We start from the raw sequence: 20685 nt of genomic DNA, 5'->3' as shown, positions 1-20685 counted from the left end.
AAAATTAAGCTGGTTTTCAGTGAAAATTTTAACAGCTGATGAGAGATTTTGAGGTGATTCTGTCGCTTTAAGGACTTTTCACGGTGCGAGACGTCGCTCAGTGCTCTCAGGCGGCGTCATCAGCCTGTTCAAGCTGAAAACCTCCACATTTCAGGCTCTATTGATCCAGGACGTCGTGAGAGAACAGAGAAGTTTCAGAAGAAGTCGGTTTCAGCATTTTATCCGGATATTCCACTGTTAAAGGAGATTTTTTTAATGAAAGACGTGCGGACGGATCCGCGCGTCGGGACGTAGCCGACGCGGTGCGGCGGCACAGGAAAAACACCTCCGTGTTGATAACCATTTGTAAAATCCAGGCGGCTTTTGATGGCTTTCAGTGGAGTGAGTATATGAGAAATTGTTTAACAGGCAGGACATGTTCCAACTTGTCCTTAAGGCTTTCAACAGAGGTGTTTTTCCTGTGGCGGAGCATCGCGGCGGCTGCGTCCCGACGCGCGGACCCGTCCGCACGTCTTTCATTAAAAAAATCTCCTTTAACAGTGGAATATCCGGATAAAATGCTGAAACCGACTTCTTCTGAAACTTCTCTGTTCTCTCACGACGTCCTGGATCAATAGAGCCTGAAATGTGGAGGTTTTCAGCTTGAACAGGCTGACAACGCCGCCTGAGAGCGCTGAGCGACGTCTCGCACCGTGAAAAGTCCTTAAAGCGACAGTATCACCTCAAAATCTCTCATCAGCCGTTAAAATTTTCACTGAAAACCAGCTTAATTTTTCGAACCGTGTCCACTTCGATGTGTCTCACAGGCTTAGAAAAAATTCTGATCAAACAACGCGCCAGTCTCTCAGCAACTTCTCAGACAAAGGAATTCCGACGAGGGGCTGGACGACTCCTCCCACAAGGAGTGCTCACAGGCGAATGACATCACCGACAGGCGTGGAAAAACTCATGCATGCGCACGAGGGTTCAAGCATGTCTGACGTAAAAACATATGAATGAAATCCATATAGTTTTTGAAAAAAATAAAAAGGACCGTAACTTTATTGACAGCCCTCGTATAATTATTTAGTATTTCATGTATAGCACAAAGGGAGAAAAATAAATGTGTTTTCTTTTTGGAACTGCTTCTGATTATTTCATGCTGGATTCAGTCAGATACTGGACCGCTCCTCAATCCGCGTCTTATCCATAACAAAAACAGTTAAATGTGGTCTATTAAACATTAGATCTCTCTCTTCTAAGTCCCTGTTAGTAAATGATATAATAATTGATCAACATATTGATTTATTCTGCCTTACAGAAACCTGGTTACAGCAGGATGAATATGTTAGTTTAAATGAATCAACACCCCCAAGTCACCCAAACTGTCAGAATGCTCGTAGTATGGGCCGAGGCGGAGGATTAGCAGCAATCTTCCACTCCAGCATAATTAATCAAAAACCCAGACAGAGCTTTAATTCATTTGAAAGTTTGACTCTTACTTGTCCATCCAAATTGGAAGTCCCAAAAACCAGTTTTATTTGTTGTTATCTATCGTCCACCTGGTCGTTACTGTGAGTTTCTCTGTGAATTTTCGGACCTTTTGTCTGACTTAGTGCTTAGCTCAGATAAGATAATTATAGTGGGTGATTTTAATATCCACACAGATGCTGAGAATGACAGTCTCAACACTGCATTTAATCTATTGTTAGACTCGATTGGCTTTGCTCAAAATGTAAATGAGTCCACCCACCACTTTAATCATACCTTAGATCTTGTTCTGACTTATGGTATGGAAATTGAAGACTTAACAGTATTCCCTGAAAACCCCCTTCTGTCTGATCATTTCTTAATAACATTTACATTTACTCTGATGGACTACCCAGCAGTGGGGAATAAGTTTCATTACAGTAGAAGTCTTTCAGAAAGCGCTGTAACTAGGTTTAAGAATATGATTCCTTCTTTATGTTCTCCAATGCCATATACCAACACAGGGCAGAGTAGCTACCTAAACTCTGTGAGTGAGATAGATTATCTCGTCAAAAGTTTTATATCCTCTTTGAGGACAACTTTGGATGCTGCAGCTCCTCTGAAAAAGAGAGCCTTAAATCAGAAGTGCCTGACTCCATGGTATAACTCACAAACTCGCAGCTTAAAGCAGATAACCCGTAAGTTGGAGAGGAAATGGCGTCTCACTAATTTATAAGATCTTCACTTAGCCTGGAAAAAGAGTCTGTTGCTCTATAAAAAAGCCCTCCATAAAGCTAGGACATCTTACTACTCATCACTAATTGAAGAAAATAAGAACAACCCCAGGTTTCTTTTCAGCACTGTAGCCAGGCTGACAAAGAGTCAGAGCTCTATTGAGCCGAGTATTCCTTTAACTTCAACTAGTAATGACTTCATGACTTTCTTTGCTAATAAAATTTTAACTATTAGAGAAAAAATTACTCATAACCATCCCAAAGACATATCGTTCTCTTTGGCTGCTTTCAGTGATGCCGGTATTTGGTTAGACTCTTTCTCTCCGATTGTTCTGTCTGAGTTATTTTCATTAGTTACTTCCTCCAAACCATCAACATGTCTATTAGACCCCATTCCTACCAGGCTGCTCAAGGAAGCCCTACCATTAATTAATGCTTCAGTCTTAAATATGATCAATCTATCTTTATTAGTTGGCTATGTACCACAGGCTTTTAAGGTGGCAGTAATTAAACCATTACTTAAAAAGCCATCACTTGACCCAGCTATCTTAGCTAATTATAGGCCAATCTCCAACCTTCCTTTTCTCTCAAAGATTCTTGAAAGGGTAGTTGTAAAACAGCTAACTGATCATCTGCAGAGGAATGGTCTATTTGAAGAGTTTCAGTCAGGGTTTAGAATTCATCATAGTACAGAAACAGCATTAGTGAAGGTTACAAATGATCTTCTTATGGCCTCAGACAGTGGACTCATCTCTGTGCTTGTTCTGTTAGACCTCAGTGCTGCTTTTGATACTGTTGACCATAAAATTTTATTACAGAGATTAGAGCATGCCATAGGTATTAAAGGCACTGCGCTGCAGTGGTCTGAATCATATTTATCTAATAGATTACAATTTGTTCATGTAAATGGGGAATCTTCTTCACAGACTAAGGTTAATTATGGAGTTCCACAAGGTTCTGTGCTAGGACCAATTTTATTCACTTTATACATGCTTCCCTTAGGCAGTATTATTAGACAGCATTGCTTAAATTTTCATTGTTACGCAGATGATACCCAGCTTTATCTATCCATGAAGCCAGAGGACACACACCAATTAGCTAAACTGCAGGATTGTCTTACAGACATAAAGACATGGATGACCTCTAATTTCCTGCTTTTAAACTCAGATAAAACTGAAGTTATTGTACTTGGCCCCACAAATCTTAGAAACATGGTGTCTAACCAGATCCTTACTCTGGATGGCATTACCCTGACCTCTAGTAATACTGTGAGAAATCTTGGAGTCATTTTTGATCAGGATATGTCATTCAATGCGCATATTAAACAAATATGTAGGACTGCTTTTTTGCATTTGCGCTATATCTCTAAAATTAGAAAGGTCTTATCTCAGAGTGATGCTGAAAAACTAATTCATGCATTTATTTCCTCTAGGCTGGACTATTGTAATTCATTATTATCAGGTTGTCCTAAAAGTTCCCTGAAAAGCCTTCAGTTAATTCAAAATGCTGCAGCTAGAGTACTAACAGGGACTAGAAGGAGAGAGCATATCTCACCCATATTGGCCTCTCTTCATTGGCTTCCTGTTAATTCTAGAATAGCATTTAAAATTCTTATCACCCCAATAGAGCGCTTCGCTCTCAGACTGCAGGCTTACTTGTAGTTCCTAGCGTTTTTAAGAGTAGAATGGGAGGCAGAGCCTTCAGCTTTCAGGCTCCTCTCCTGTGGAACCAGCTCCCAATTCAGATCAGGGAGACAGACACCCTCTCTACTTTTAAGATTAGGCTTAAAACTTTCCTTTTTGCTAAAGCTTATAGTTAGGGCTGGATCAGGTGACCCTGAACCATCCCTTAGTTATGCTGCTATAGACTTAGACTGCTGGGGAGATCCCATGATGCACTGAGTGTTTCTTTCTCTTTTTGCTCTGTATGCACCACTCTGCATTTAATCGTTAGTGATTGATCTCTGCTCCCCTCCACAGCATGTCTTTTTCCTGATTCTCTCCCTCAGCCACAACCAGTCCCAGCAGAAGACTGCCCCTCCCTGAGCCTGGTGCTGCTGGAAGTTTCTTCCTGTTAAAAGGGAGTTTTCCTTCCCACTGTCGCCAAGTGCTTGCTCACAGGGGGTTGTTTTGACCATTGCGGTTTTTCCGTAATTATTGTATGGCTTTGCCTTACAATATAAAGCGCCTTGGGGCAACTGTTTGTTGTGATTTGGCGCTATATAAATAAAATTGATTTGATTTGATTATTACAAATAAAAATGTAGATGTTTTTGGTAATTGAGTCGCATTGGAGTATAAGTAGCAGGAACTCCCAAACTAGTTAAAAGTGAGTTAAATGCGTTATGCAAATAGGTAACATTGTTATGTGCAGCAAAATCATCCCAAATTAATTCCACTTTAGTTGTTGTTTTTTTAACTGTTGTGACAAGTCTGAATTAAACACCAATTAGGGAACACATGATAGAGATGAAAGTGAATGAAGAAACATTAACAATTAATGTAATATCACAGAGTGCTTATGTTTGCCCTGAACTTTTTTTTTACACTGGAAACAGGCAGATGACTCTAGAATAATTATTCCTACATTACTGAAAAACTGTTACATTAGTAGACTCCACAGACATCTACAGATGTCCACTGTAACCTCAGCCTTCACTGGCCAACTCTGAGAAGAGAGAGGTGACAGTAAATCATCAGGCTCAAATCCACTGTCTAATGCCTTTATTTAGCTCTGTGAAGCATGGAGAAACCAGAGTAAGAGGTATTGTAAAGTCATTTGTAAATTTGATGAGTTAAAAATGACAAGTGATGATTGAAGATTCACTCTGGCTCAGAATGGGATTTCACATAAACGAACCTGATTCAGCTGTAAGTGGGTTCACGGGGAACCACACAGAAAATGGCTTTCCATGCTGTCTAGAGCCAAAGATCATGTGGCTTGCATTGTATTGCTCCCTTGGCAATGTGATCTAGAAATGCATGGTTCTCTTTAGATCAGTGTTTGTGCCAAAATGTAAACAGATCAAAGTCAGTGTTGGCTGAGGTATTCCACATCTGTTGTTGATCAGATAAAAATAGACATCATCTTCACTTCTTTACATTGACTTTGGCTATGTGACAGCTGGGTTTATGAAAAACAGACTTTGAGGATTGTGAAATCTTTTACCTTCCTCCGTTTTGAAAAATCTAATGGTTTGTCAAAAGACTGGATAAGCTGAATAAAATCAAATGACAGCCTCCTGGAGTTAGCTCATTAACTGCCATGCAAGTCTCCAATGACAGAAACATGAGCAAAATTGATCAAATCCTCAGTGCTGATAATATGAAGCAAATCAAAGCTTCAAACAATTTCTAATCAAAGGTCGGTCAGCGACCGGGGACTGGAAGATAAATCGAAGACTTTGCGAGATAATTGCAAGTGTAGCAAGTATGGACGATACTGCTAGAGAAAGAAAGTTTTATTAATTTGGTGTGATGATAATGGGCCAGATTCAGAAGATGTAAGATTCTGGGAGGTGCATTGCAGTATAATGAAGCAAGGACAACAGTGTTTCTTTTTATGTGGTTGCTGCCTTATTATTGTGCAAAAGGTACAATTTACAATATATACAATTCTGCAGAAAATATGTATCTCAAAGACACTGAGAAGTTTCAAAAAAAAAAAAAAATTTGAAAAATGTTACCCAGGGTTTTACACAAGTTTAACCAGGATTTTAGGTAACCAAGTTGTTAAGTAATCAAGTGACTCATTTTGCTAATTATTTGCAGTTCATAATAATATTTCTTTTAAAACACAACAATCACAATAGTCCAAATATGCCAATAGCAAAATCACAATCAGCTTTCTGCAAAGTCCGCCACTTCAGCAGTAAAGTGTATTTTAAAAGTCCATGAGCACTGAGTTTGTGTGTGCAAAGTTTGCAAATTGTTCAAAAGCACAACACAGTTTATGCGCAAATAAAACTAGCCCGAATGAGAGGGGGAGAGGTCAGGCGGTTCGCTTCCTACCGCACAATGGACTGAAGTTTTGAAGATGTTAATGTTGTTTCTGTTGCTGGTTCGGCTCAGCTCGCCATCATATCGGTACCCAAGGCACCTGGCCAATTCCAAAAGCACAATCCCTCACACAGCGAGTATCCGATGCCTCAAATGGCGGACATTTCCGAGGTCTGTGACAGCCAGTGCGTTAGCCTCCTCTCTCCACGTCTGCTGAAGGCTTATATTACAACTACAAGCGTCGCGATTGGCAAAACCGCTGTGCATGCGTGAGTGCGTAATGACGTTACGTAAAAAGGTGCATTTAAGGTCGTACACAAATGAGAATTACTATATTTATGCATTTGTTGCAATTTTTATGTGGGTTGCATCCTCACCGCCTCAGATCATGCACATCCCGTTGCATGTAAAAACTAGACAACATGAATGGACGGAGAACGGATACTGTCGACAGCATTTGTAACATCTAATGCATCAGACAGACTGTGTAACATGGATTGGATGATGGAAATCAACAGATTGCTGCGAGCAAAGTATTGGAGTCTTTGAGGTGGTGCTCTTTATCTTTGTGAACATCTCAGTGGAACTATGTCAGTATCATTTCCAGGTGCCTCAACTGGAGTGGATTCTTCAGGAGGAACTTCAATGGAAATGGCAGGATCGTCGGTAAATATTTTTTCAGGTTCAGGTTGGTTAAGTTGACCCTCAACAGGTCCCGGCAAGTTTTCTTCCACATCGGATCCAGACGGCTCTCTGCTGGAGTCTACAACTGAAGGTATAGTGTCGGATAACATGGATCTTTGTTCTCTGTGTTCTTCAGCTTGGGTTGGAGGTTCAGATGGCATGTTTTGGTTCTCCTCTTCAATGGATGGATGTGGAGCATGACAACATTTCTTCACTTCAAAATGCAAAGTAGGTGGAGTAATGTTTACTGAGGCCAAGTTTGCTGAATCCTCATCCTCAGCAGGTGAGTCTGAGGAAACATCTGGATTATTTGTCCTATTGACGTTTCAAATCCCGCAAAACTTCAGAGAGGTTGCCGCTCTGCGAGATCTCAGCAACATTGAGAACAGCACTGAGACGCTCTGATCGGGCTGCACTTTAACCGCTGCACACAGACAACACCATTAACTTCTCAACATAAAACTATTTTTATATTGTACCTAAAACTCTCATGAATATATTCTCTGGGTTTATAGACGTTGTTATTGCATTTGTTTTATATAAACATGCGAGAATCACATGCTGTCTCTCCGTTATTTTCAATGGGAGTTGCTGTGAGCTACGCTCGCTTCCTGTTCATGTCGTTCTGGGGGAAAGTGAAGTTTGCTCTTTAACGTCTTGATTATTGTCCTTTACAACACTCTTTGTCCTCTTTGTTCCAGACTAATATATATAATATGTCTGAAATTTGAAGTTTGCATTTATTAAATTCCACGCAGATTAAACGTAGCAGAAACAGATTATTCGTTATAATTGTTTTAGCAAGTTTTTAGGGTATCATGCATGCAGTCTCTTATTAACGTGATGAAAAGCATAAAAAAATTACATTTTTGTAGTATAATATTCATTTACAATTGTCATCATGTGGATTCTCTATATGTTGTTTAACTGCAGCGACTCTATGGCGCGCAAGGGATTATTGGATACGTCAATAGGGCGAATTGCTCTGCTGACGTGTTCTGGGTCAGCGGACAGGTAGGTGAGTGCTCTGTACATAAGAACGTAATTTCAAAAAATCAACTTTACTTTATGGAATTACAAAACGTTTCTGACTGTCCTTTGATACATGCATTTCAAGAGTTTTCTCTTCATGTTTCAAGAAATAATTCAAACAAGTCATCACAGTCTTCCGGCAGTAATGACATGTTAAAGCATCCATCGGTGCTGTAAACTGCTGCTTCAACCACAGGCCAAAACTGCCCAGGGATATGATTGGGAAGCACCCAGGCAATTGCCCATTTCATCCCCACCTCCTGAAAGCAGCCATCCTGCTGTTGATACGTGGGCACTTCTTGGCCCTCTGCAGGTGCTGCTGTTCCTACCACCTGAACAATCCATATGGCCACAAATTCATTTTTAGAAATTAACAATAACAATACATTTTTAAGAATACAAAAACTACCACGCCACAACAAATCACTTCCAAAAAGTCTATCCACACAATTAGAACAAATATGTGTGTGTGTGTATATATATATATATATATATATATATATATATATATATATATATATATATATATATATATACATATGTTGGGAAGGTGTCGTAGCACGGACCCACAACAGGGGGCGCAAATGAACGGACAATGAGTAAGCCAAAAGGTAACAATTTAATGTTGTGACAACACACAACGTAACACACAGAATTTGTAAAGTCAATTAACACCAGGTGACGTGTGGGCAGGCTCGAAGATAGAAGACCCCGACGAGAGAGAGGCCGCGTCCCACACGGCCTCCACCACCAACGGTCTGAAGAACACCGGAGCCGCCAAGTCCCAAGTCCCCAGGTGACCTCTGTCTTCGGCTGTCGACCCTGGTACTGCTGGCAAAAAGCAGAGACAAGATGAATGAGTGTAAGTCCTTACACTCAGTGGTCTACAGTCTGTACACAGTCAGGAGGAGAACCTCCACCTCCGAATCACACACTCGTGCAGCTCTTGTCTAACCACTTATCTGTTCAGAGAGTGTGGCGCAGTCGTCGTCGTCACGCCACACGCCGAAGTCCCGGATAAGGCAACGTCCACAAGAATAAGGCTGCAAGAGAGATCTGGTTTAGTACACACAAAGTGTCAGATAGCAGAGAAAATACCTCTCGGTAGTCGATTTCTCGGCGGGGAAGTGGAGTTGCAGTCCGGCTTAAGTACTGGTGTAGATGAGTGACAGCTGGTGTGATGAGTGACAGCTGTCACTTCCTCTGGGTCTGGCGCCCTCTCGTGCTTGGAGCCCGCACTCCAAGCAGGGTGCCCTCTGGTGGTGGTGGGCCAGCAGTACCTCCTCTTCAGCGGCCCACACAACATATATATACACACACACATACAGTATATATATGCGTGTGTGTGTGTGTGTGTAATATTTGTAAATTCCTGATTCTAATAAAGATTCTAATAATGATACTGTTCATTACAATACTTTGAAGAGTACACAATAGAGTGTGAGCACAGTCAAATGTGTATTTTAGAAGTGTAGGATGATCCACTGATTAATACTGTTTCTTGTCTTTGGGCATGTTATTGCCTTAAATAAACACAAAAATTTGCTCAGTTTGACGTGGGTTTAAAAAAGCAGCTATTTTGACAAAGTGAAAGGTCTAATAAGTACTTCACCTCAAGCTTTCTTCTTTGCCCTCTGCTGTGGACTGGGCTGTTGTACTGTTGAAATGTCTTTAAATAGAACGTGCAGTGCGGTGCCTCTACACACACTAATCACAGAGGGTTGCAGGGTTATGTTCCAAACACTCAAATCATCATTTTAAACCCTCATTTCATTGGGAATATATATTGCCTACAAAAAGTACACAGACTCATGGGTTTTACTTAGTTATTTTCCTTTTGTCTATATTACATAAATAATCTAGGTTTCTCATGCAAAAATTAAAATAATAAAATACTATTTAAATCTTGAAATTAAAACAAACTGGTGCTATATGATCAAAATAAAATCTAGAATGGCCACGTTAGACACCAATGCACGCAAATTATGTATTTGTAATTCATATTGTGCCCTCTGCTCAAACCTGTACAGGAAATACTGGAACTTGCTTCAGCTGCCATACAATCCTTTGATTTTTAATGCCAAAACATGTTGTCAAAAGGAAGTGCAGTTAAATGCTACACCATATAAGACACTGTTGGATCCCTGGTGCAGCACATGTAACTTTCTTTGGCTGGGGGGGGGGGGGGGGGGTTAAGAAGGCAAGTAATGAATGTCGGCCGGGGGGGGGGGGGGGGGGGGGGGGATTCAATTCAATTCGAAATAACTTCTAGGCAACAAGTTGTTTCAACCAATACTTGAGAGTGGTTTTATGTAGTATTGTATGTATTTGAGGCAACTCTGTTGTGATTTGGCGCTATATAAATGAAAATAAATTGAAACTGAAACTGAAATGTAGAATATACATAACACTGGTCAACACGATTTTTCTTGCATGGAGTTTTTCCAATGGATTTTGGGTAATTTGGGGACATTGAATCTGAATCTGATGTTAGTTTTTGCCAATCACATCACATTTTTGAGATATGAAAACATATTTCTCATATCACACGTTGAAGCAAAAGCTGCAGTCTCGTACACCTCTTCAGCACCATATTACATCACATTTTGCAAACCTGGTTTAAAAATGATGCTTTGGAAGCTGCTTTTGTACATGATTAGTGGCGTCAAACTCCTGAGTGAATGAGCAACATCTGAGTAATCCATCAATGTGGAACATGTAGATTGCAAAAAACGTAATGTGATAGAGGAAATCTGAGCTCAGATTCAGAACCCAGAAATTACTCTAAATCAGTTCTCAAAGTCCATGCAAGAATTTTGTTGGTGTTGTTGTTGACCAGTGTAATCTCTGTGTTCTCTTGGGTATTGCTTGATATGGATGACACTGTGGGTAGAAGTAAGAATTACAAAGTACTTCTGAAGGATGTTGGTAGTTTATATTTCTCATTTGTAAAGTTAAAGTGGAAAATTATTGATCATTACGTCAAAGAACACAGATGCTATTGGTTACCTTTCGTTCCAGGCTGCCAGTGCCAACACTGAGGCTTTGTTTATGGCTGTATTTTTGGAAGCCTACAGTTGTGGACCAGCGAGTCGGATTCTTTCTGGATGGTTCCTCTATAACAACTGAGCCTTCATCCAAAGGACAGTCAGCCAGGGATGGATCACTGCTGCGACGGACATGGAGAGGCATGTCTGTAGGAGATGAAAGAGTAAAAGAAGGGTAGGGGGGATAAAGGGAGCAAAGAAGGTCAGTGAAATGAGGAGGACCAGTGATTCAAATAGAAACAGAGTCAGAAGGAAATATTAGCTTTTGAAATGTACATATCACTTTCCATCCCAGTGGTCCAACACTGGTGCCATTTTACTCACTGAGTCATATTTGAGTCTGAGTCAAAGCATTTACTCAGCAGCACAATATATCAGTGTGTATAAAGATGCAGCAATGATTCTCAATTTTACCTCCAGAAAATACTGCTTGAGCTTTAAGAAAACCACAAGGGAACAATTCAACTTGATTTGAGTGTTTTGGCTTGATTCCTGCAACATTGCAATTAATACACCACCATACTTGTCTGCATATACAAGTACATACAGTATATTACAGTGAAAACTTGTAAGAAATGTAAAGACATAAAAAAAATGCCATTTTCAACTTGTTTCTTATTGTGTTAGTTTACACTTATGACTAAATGTCAGTTCTTGTACTTTTGTACAAGAACTGTGTCAGCTGAAAATTTGCTTTATGTGTTTCAACAACTAACTAAAGGTGTACGAGTACATGTAACTGTAGGGAAAAAAAATGTAGGTACTGGCCTTTTGATTTGCCACATGTGCATTAAATGAAAATAGTGACTGCACATGCAGGACTTTTTCTGAGTGTTTACACCATAGAGGCGTATATGAGAACTACAGAGCGCACTCTCAATGCTGCCTAACGCAAATGTCCCTTCATGGAGAGCAACATGCCACTTCCTAATGGCAAAATATTGACAAAGTGCCTGGATGTGAACGGTTTCATGTACATTTTCAATGTGGCTACACGAGTGAACACACACGGGGAAAAAAGCTTGCATAATGCATGTTAAAATATCGTTCTGACCTGGATGTTGAGGAAGTAAAATACATTTACATAAAACCATGCAAGGAAATTAATATAAAACTCACCCAGACACCCACACATTCCGAAATCTTAGTGTTGGAAGTTACACGGATCTGATCTGTTCCAGCTGTAATCAGCAGCTGAGCTGAGATGTTCAGGTGATGCTGCTGCGTTCAGCGCAGCATATATCATCAATCCATTACAATACATATATTATAAATAATTACTTTTGAGAGGATTCCAAATGCGTTTGCCACACGATGCGGATGAACCTGCAGCTGTAAACAATTTCTGATTCTATGAGCGAATGATTTCATCAGCCAATAGTTCTGAAAGTAAATGCGTCATTGGCTACGAAATCATTAATTAATTTTATTTTTGTGTTGAAATTTTAAACAGATCAGATATGTTCCAGCTTTCAAATTCAGCACATATGATGGTACAATATCACACAAACCAGACGGGCACACGGGCTGTATTATTTAATTCCACATGATCCACATTAAATCCATTTTTGTATAGTACTGAATAAATTCAGCTTTGAATGAAATTCCAGGTGGTTTCTAAAACCTCAGATTTGGAACACAAGCATTATGCTATACACCAGTTAATCACTCAAAAGCCACGGATAAAGTATCAACAATAACCAAAACTGCTTAATTATGGAAGGAAATGTCTCCCTTCTTCCTCCGTTTTTGGCCATGCCAACACGCGCAGCTTTCCAGCAGTTTCAACCTGTTTCTTGATGAGATTCTTTGAGCGTCTGTGCGTGCTGCCCACTAAGTTGCCCTGTTCCAAAATGGCAACCACACCTCCTTGCCAAGACACGTCTCAGTGCAACTGCGGACTGTAGTACTCATATATGGCTCTGTGGTTTACACAGTCTTTGTAGTGTTGTGTTCTGTTTCCCTGAAGCAACCTTAGCAAAGGACTGGATGTTATTTCAGCCTATAAGCGCAGGGCTTTTTGACAATACAGTTCCTTACTTAATAATTATGGTGATGGACAAAGACGTAAATCAGATGAAAGCGAGAATGTCAACATTGTTCATCTGCAGTCGGGTATAGAGCGTGCTGTACTCATAGGCTGTATATCTAATGGACGGAGCCTGAATAGCGTTACCCATTGCTTTTCTACTGAGACCTGGAAGAGTGACACACAAATAAGTTCTGCATGGTGCCATGTCCACAGAAGCTAAATGTCGAACTCAAAGGGGTGGCTCTGTGTGTGATGAAAGATGCCTGAACATGGCCCTCTTTTAAGTAATCAGCTGATTACCTAACTGCCAATCATCTGTGCAGGCCTCCTCTACTTATTCTGACTGTTTTTTAACTTTTGTAAGATGCCTGAAGAAGATCTATGATCGAAACGTTGCTACTCCCAATAAATTAAGTCTTTTACAAGCAGTGTACAGATCCTTCCCCCTTCTGCCTCTTTTAAGTCCAAACCACCTAAGCTGGGTTCGGATGTTTACTAAATCATATTTATGGGGATTGTGCGGTGGTTCTGCAAAAGTTTTACTTTGTTGTGGACATTAATATTTATGAGCCGCGTATTTTTTCAGTAATCATGCATTAAGTGGATCTAAAAGGGTGAAGTTACTGACAGCTGCTAAAAGTGCTAACACTGTTACAATACAACATTAAAGCCCCTGTCACACATAGCAAGAATGTGGAGGAGCCATGCCCAACACAGCAAATATTGCCATAATCCAACATAGTCGGGAAGAAAAGAGGCATGGTCAACAGTGTCAGAACGCATCCGAAGTATCTCATCCGCACCTGCATGATGGCATCCAAAGTGCATGTAGACAACAGTTTAGATGACACAGACTGCTGTCAGACGGCCATAAAAGGTGCAGCAGATTGCTCAATATCCAAACATCTGGATGGCAAATACAGGACTGGAGCGCTGTGTTCCCCATGTGCACGTGCGCCCGAGTACAAAGAGCGAGTGTGTGCGTGGCCCACGTTGTACTCCGCGCACATGCGTGGGGCTGCAATTATCACTCAACCATGTGTCTGTGTGTATGTGTGTATGTATGCATATATGAGCCACTAAGAGTGCCCGTGCTTCACTGAAACTTTGCTGGCATTGGGCCAAGCTGTTCCCTGCATCAGGTGGAGCATTTCCAGTGAACTTTAATTTCTTTTTTCTTTTTTGCTCACTTCAGGAGCACAACACAACTCTGGACACCATGATGGTTGGATTATCACACGCGAGTTAATTTATATTTTCGGTTAGAGGATTTCAAACACAGGCTGCCGGCCGATTTCAGCTCCACATCCACGTTTGTGCTGTGAAACACTCCTGGACTGCTGTTGGAGGTGAGATTCATGTTTATTAATGCTACCCCGCCCTGGCACAACAGTTCCATGTCATATCTCCTAGAGAGTTAGAAGCTGATTATTTATTACAGCGTGAGATCCGTTCAGCTCCGAGCCTGGCATGTGCAATGATGCGTTACTGCGCACCATGGAGAGGGGCAGCTGCCCGTGTTATGATGGAGACAATATTTACATTATTTAAGTCACCCATGGGAAGGAATAGACAAATATCTGTACTGTAAGGTCTACTGTGGACATAACAGCCTGTTCAGATTTGTGGCGATGTGCACACAGTAGTGCATGGTGCTTTCGGTTTGATAGCCGCTGCTCACATTCACTGTACATGATAATCATTAGGGTGGCCAGAAAATGTATAGGAATTTTTTTTTTTCAAATTTGATATCGCACACCCCCCTATTTTGTGAGAATCATTCAAAAAACAATGCCTGTGAAATTTTAAGCCAATCCAATAAGTTAAAGTGGTCTACCAGAGGCATTAAAGATCAGTATAATTCAGTAGGATTTGGCGCATATGAAGTCTTTGTCCAAAACTATCACAAAAGGTCAGGTTTGGTCTGTAAAATATCAATTACAAACTGATGCAAAATCATCTCTCAAAAGTTCAATGGTGTGTCAAATAAACTTCAAGGGATCCAGTCTCAAGCATAAGAGATTTGGAACAGTTCGGTAGGGGATCAGCCGGATCACACACATATGCACAGGGTGAGAGCTCATGCTGACTCTCCATGGAATCCAAAATCCCAGCTGAAGAGCACCGTGTAAGAGATCCATGCTTGATATTGCAACCACAGTCTTTTTCATGAAGAAAGCATAGACATTCAGGGGTCACACACAAGAAAGCAGTATGCAGGTATGGGCATGAAAATCATATTTTATTTGATATCATACTTAATCATTGAACACTACTAAATTTCGCAATGCTTCAGAATGTTAGTGTGAATTACAAATTATTATAATAATATTCTTAGTATATAATCACTGATCTTTATTGTAATAATCTAAAACATTTGCTAATCGTTATTTCAGAGTTTTACAAAAGGTGCAGCTGATTTCAATGAAATCCTGACTAAAAGTGACGAACAGCGACAACTGCTGTACCAGGTGGTTGAGCACCACTGAAAACTAGTCCCAACAGATGCTACAAAGCAACAACTCATGTGAATTCAGTCTGTTACTGTTTGATTACTCATGCATGTCTGAACTAGAGACAATCCGAAACAACTAAGTTAACTGTTTTTCTCATAATATGACTGCAAGCTAAGAGTAACTTTAAATTGTTTCAGCATTGAAACAGTTTTCCTATATTTTAGATATTAATGGACTACAAAAATGGTTCTTTCATGTTACTTTTTCAATAATAGTCTGATTTGTTACATTATTAATGTTGTCACCTGTACTGGTTCAATAACAGGCCATTGGTTCTACAGTTTAATGTTAAATAAAAGTTTGTTTAAGTGGAAATATTGTTTAAGTTTGAATAAAAGTTAGTTTAAGTGGAACATATAATCGCTGTAATACTTGTGTAATACAACCCCTGGCAAAAATTATAGAATCACCGGCCTCGGGGGATGTTCATTCAGTTGTTTAATTTTGTAGAAACAAAGCAGATCACAGACATGACACAAAACTAAAGTAATTTCAAATGGCAACTTTCTGGATTTTACACTCTAAGAAATCAGGAAAAAAAATTGTGGCAGTCAGTAACGGTTACTTTTTTAGACCAAGCAGAGGGAAAAAAATATGGAATCACTCAATTCTGAGGAATAAATTATGGAATCATGAAAAACAAAAGAACGCTCCAACACATCACTAGTATTTTGTTGCACCACCTCTGGCTTTTATAACAGCTTGCAGTCTCTGAGGCATGGACTTAATGAGTGACAAACAATACTCTTCATCAATCTGGCTCCAACTTTCTCTGATTGCTGTTGCCAGATCAGCTTTGCAGGTTGGAGACTTGTCATGGACCATTTTCTTCAACTTCCACCAAACATTTTCAATTGGATTAAGATCCGGACTATTTGCAGGCCATGACATTGACCCTATGTGTCTTTTTACAAGGAATGTTTCCACAGTTTTTGCTCTATGGCAAGATGCATTATCATCTTGAAAAATGATTTCATCATCCCCAAACATCCTTTCAATTGATGGGATAAGAAAAATGTCCAAAATATCAACGTAAACTTGTGCATTTATTGATGATGTAATGACAGCCATCTCCCCAGTGCCTTTACCTGACATGCAGCCCCATATCATCAATGACTGTGGAAATTTACATGTTCTCTTCAGGCAGTCATCTTTATAAATCTCATTGGAACGGCACCAAACAAAAGTTCCAGCATCATCACCTTGCCCAATGCAGATTCAAGATTCATCACTGAATATGACTTTCATCCAGTCATCCACAGTCCACGATTGCTTTTCCTTAGCCCATTGTAACCTTGTTTTTTTCTGTTTAGGTGTTAATGATGGCTTTCGTTTAGCTTTTCTGTATGTAAATCCCATTTCCTTTAGGCGGTTTCTTACAGTTCGGTCACAGACGTTGACTCCAGTTTCCTCCCATTCGTTCCTCATTTGTTTTGTTGTGCATTTTCAATTTTTTGCTCGGTTACTAGTGTGCTTGGGGTCATTGTCTTGTTGAAACACCCATTTCAAGGGCATTTCCTCTTCAGCATAAGGCAACATGACCTCTTCAAGTATTCTGACATATCCAAACTGATCCATGATACCTGGTATGCGATATATAGGCCAAACACCATAGTAGAAGAAACATGCCCATATCACGATGCTTGCACCACCATGCTTCACTGTCTTCACTGAGAACTGTGGCTTGAATTAAGAGGCTGGGGGTTATCTCACAACTGTCTGTGGCCCTTGGACCCAAAAAGAACAATTTTACTCTCATCAGTCCACAAAATATTCCTCCATTTCTCTTTAGGCCAGTTGATGTGTTCTTTGGCAAACTGTAACCTCTTCTGCACATCTTTTATTTAACAGAGGGACTTTGCGGGGGATTCTTGCACATAAATTAGCTTCACACAGGCGTCTTCTAACTGTCACAGCACTTACAGGTAACTCCAGACTGTCTTTGATTATCCTGGAGCTGATCAATGGGTGAGCCTTTACTATTCTGGTTATTCTTCTATCCATTTTGATGGTTGTTTTCCATGTTCTTCCACGTGTCTCTGTTTTATTTTTGTCCATTTTAAAGCATTGGAGATCATTGTAAATGAACAGCCTATAATTTTTTGCACCTGCATATAAGTTTTACCCTCTCCAATCAACTTTTTAATCAAACTATGCTGTTCTTCTGAACAATGTCCTGAACGTCCCATTTTCCTCAGGCTTTCAAAGAGAAAAGCATGTTCAACAGGTGCTGGCTTCATCCTTACATAGGGGACACCTGATTCACACCTGTTTCTTCCACAAAACTGACAAACTCACTGACTGAATGCAACACAACTATTATTGTGAACACCCCCTTTTCTACTTTTTTTTTTACTAATAGACCAATTTCATAGTCTTAAGAGTGTGCATATCATGAATGCTTGGTCTTGTTGGATTTGTGACAATCTACTGAATCTACTGGTACCTCGTTTCCTATGTAACAATAAGAAATAAACCTGGATTGATCATTTTAGTCACACAGCACTACTATTATTCTGAACACTACTGTATATATATATATATATATATATATATATATATATATATATATATATATATATATATATATACACACACACACACAGAGTTTTATGCAAACACTTGGGCACCCCTGATAATTTTCATGATTTCCTTTATAAATCATTGGTTGTCTATTTCAGAAATTTCAGTTAAATATATCATATAGCAGATGAATACATTGATATTTGAGAAGTGAAATGAAGTTTCTAGTATTTACAGAAAGTGTACAATAATTATTTAAACAAAATTGGGCAGGTGCATAAATTTGGACACCCTTGTCATTTTACTGATCTGAATACATTTAGCACTAATTATTAGAACACAAAATTGGTGTGGTAAGTTCATTGACCCTTGACCTCATTACACAGGTGAATAGAATCATGAGAAAGGGTATTTAAGGTGGCCATTTCCCCTCTTTGCATCTCTTCTAATGAGTGGCAATATGGGAGCCTCTTTAACAACTCTCAAATGACCTGAAAACAAAGACTGTTCAACATCATGGTTTAGGGAGAGGATACAAAAAGCTATCTCAGAGATTTCAGCTGTCAGTTTCCACTGTGAGGAACATAGTGAGGAAATGGAAGACCACAGACACAGTACTAGTTAAGGCCCAAAGTGGCAAGCCAACAAAAATCTCAGATAAGCTGAAGCGAAGGATGGTGATAACAATCAAGGTCAATGCACAGACCTGATCCAAAGACCTACAACATGATCTTGCTGCAGATAGTGTCTGTGCATCATTTAACTATACAGCACACTTTGCACAAAGAGATGCTGTAATGCAGAGAAAGCCGTTTCTGCGTACACGCCACAAACAGAGTCACTTGAGGTACGCTAAAGCACATTTGGACAAGCCAGCTTAATTTTGGAATAAAGTGCTGTGGACTGATGAAACTAAAACTGAGTTATTTGGACATAACAAGGGGTGGTATGCAAGACTGAAAAAGAACACAGCATTCCAAGAAAAACACTTGCTACCTACAGTAAAATTTGGAGGTGGTTCCATCATGCTGTGGGGCTGTGTGGCCAGTGCAGGCACTGGGAATCTTGTTAAAGTTGAGGGTCACATGGATTCCAGTCAAAATCAGCAGATTCTTGAGAACAATGCTCATGAACTAGTGACAAAGTTGAAGTTGCGCCGGGGCTGGATCTTTCAACAAGACAACAACCCTAAACACTGATCAAAATCTACTAAAGCATTCATGCAGAGGAATAAGTGCAACGTTCTGAAATGGCCATCTCAGTCTCCAGACCTGAATATTATTGAAAATCTGTTGTGTGATTTTAAGTGGGCTCTCCATGCTCAGAAACCAACAAATCTGAGATGTTTTGTAAAGAAGAATGGACCAAAATACCTTCAACCAGAATCCAGACTCTCATTGGAAGCTATAGGAAGTGTTTAGAGGTTGTTATTTCTGCAAAAGGAAGATCTTCTAAATACTGATGTATTTTTTCTGTTGGGGTGCCTAAATGTACGCACCTGCCTAATTTTCTTTAAACAATTATTGCACACTTTCTGTATAACCTATCAACTTCATTTCACTTCTCAAATATCACTGTTTGTCTGCAATATGATATATTTAACTTAAATTGCTGATCCAAACATCCAATAATTTGTAAAGAAAAATCATGAAAATTATCAAGGGTGCCCAAACTTTGTGTCTGTATATATAACTCTGTGTCTGTGTGTGTGCGTGTGTGTGTATATAATATATATATATATATATATATATATATTTTTTTTTTTTTTTTTTTTTTTTTTTTTTTTTTTTTTGCTAAAGAGACGGGCGCTTCACACAAAGTGTGAATTTGTTCGACTTGCGCATGAAGAGCTCATGAAGGAGGAATCATATGCATTATGTGTAAAATCATAGCTGTTTCCAATGCCTCGTACAGCTGCTACTACCAGTATTTCCACATGCTAGTGGCAGAAAGACAGAGTGTGCGCGGTGAATGAAAGCAGTCAGCAGACAATCACTGTCGATTTGGATGTGAAATTTGTCAAAGTGCTCCACGAGTGTGGCTTTGCAAACAGACACAGTGACACATTGGTGTGTGCTCTGAACTGACAGGGGCTGTGTCTGCCCACAGGAGCAGCTGTGGAGATCTCTGGTTCTGGAAGTCCCAGATGGAGAACACGTACTATGTTTGGATGGACATGAACTCACAACTGTCCACTGTGACACGCATGTGTCTGCTTGCTGTCTTCATGTGGACATACATAAAAACATATATCACTGTTGCAATGGTCTGCTGCAAGCACGCGCACAGTGCGCACACTGACAGGCTACATCAGGTGATCCGGACCGTCAAATCATAACACTCAGCGGGTGATATGAATGTCACGTTACCCACATGAGGTCTGTTCCTCATGATATGGTGTCTGTCTTGCGGCGAGCCATCCGCAAGACACACGTGTCAGGCAGGGTGTTGGGCAGGATATGTGTGGGGCCAGCTGGACACGGCGCCAGCAGATGTGGACATGATAAGAGAGCCCTGCTTCTCATTCATGTCATTTCATGACTGTACGTCTGTGACCATGGGTCATCTGCAGAGGAACAGATGGATCATACTTGTATTGCCTGCTTCATAAGAGGGATTCAATAAAAATGCAGTGTTTTTATGGTGTGTGGTTTAATTTTTTTTTTTAAA

General features: G+C 40.0%; 1 protein-coding gene across 3 annotated transcripts in view; it reads right to left on the bottom strand.

Moving 5' to 3' along the window:
* The window catches only part of LOC117512002 (partitioning defective 3 homolog), a 1323734-nt gene that overhangs the window by 857222 nt on the left and 445827 nt on the right, over nt 1-20685 (bottom strand). For all 3 annotated transcript variants that reach the window (XM_034171933.1, XM_034171942.1, XM_034171950.1), the window contains exon 4: nt 10907-11091. In XM_034171933.1, the coding sequence (XP_034027824.1) occupies nt 10907-11091 (185 nt within the window). The remainder of the gene's footprint in view (nt 1-10906; nt 11092-20685) is intronic.

The sequence above is a fragment of the Thalassophryne amazonica genome, chromosome 1, assembly GCF_902500255.1.
Source record: "Thalassophryne amazonica chromosome 1, fThaAma1.1, whole genome shotgun sequence".
In the NCBI taxonomy this organism is placed as follows: Eukaryota; Metazoa; Chordata; class Actinopteri; order Batrachoidiformes; family Batrachoididae; genus Thalassophryne; species Thalassophryne amazonica.
Note: the sequence above shows the minus strand (reverse complement) of the source record. Positions and strands in the feature narration are given on the sequence as shown.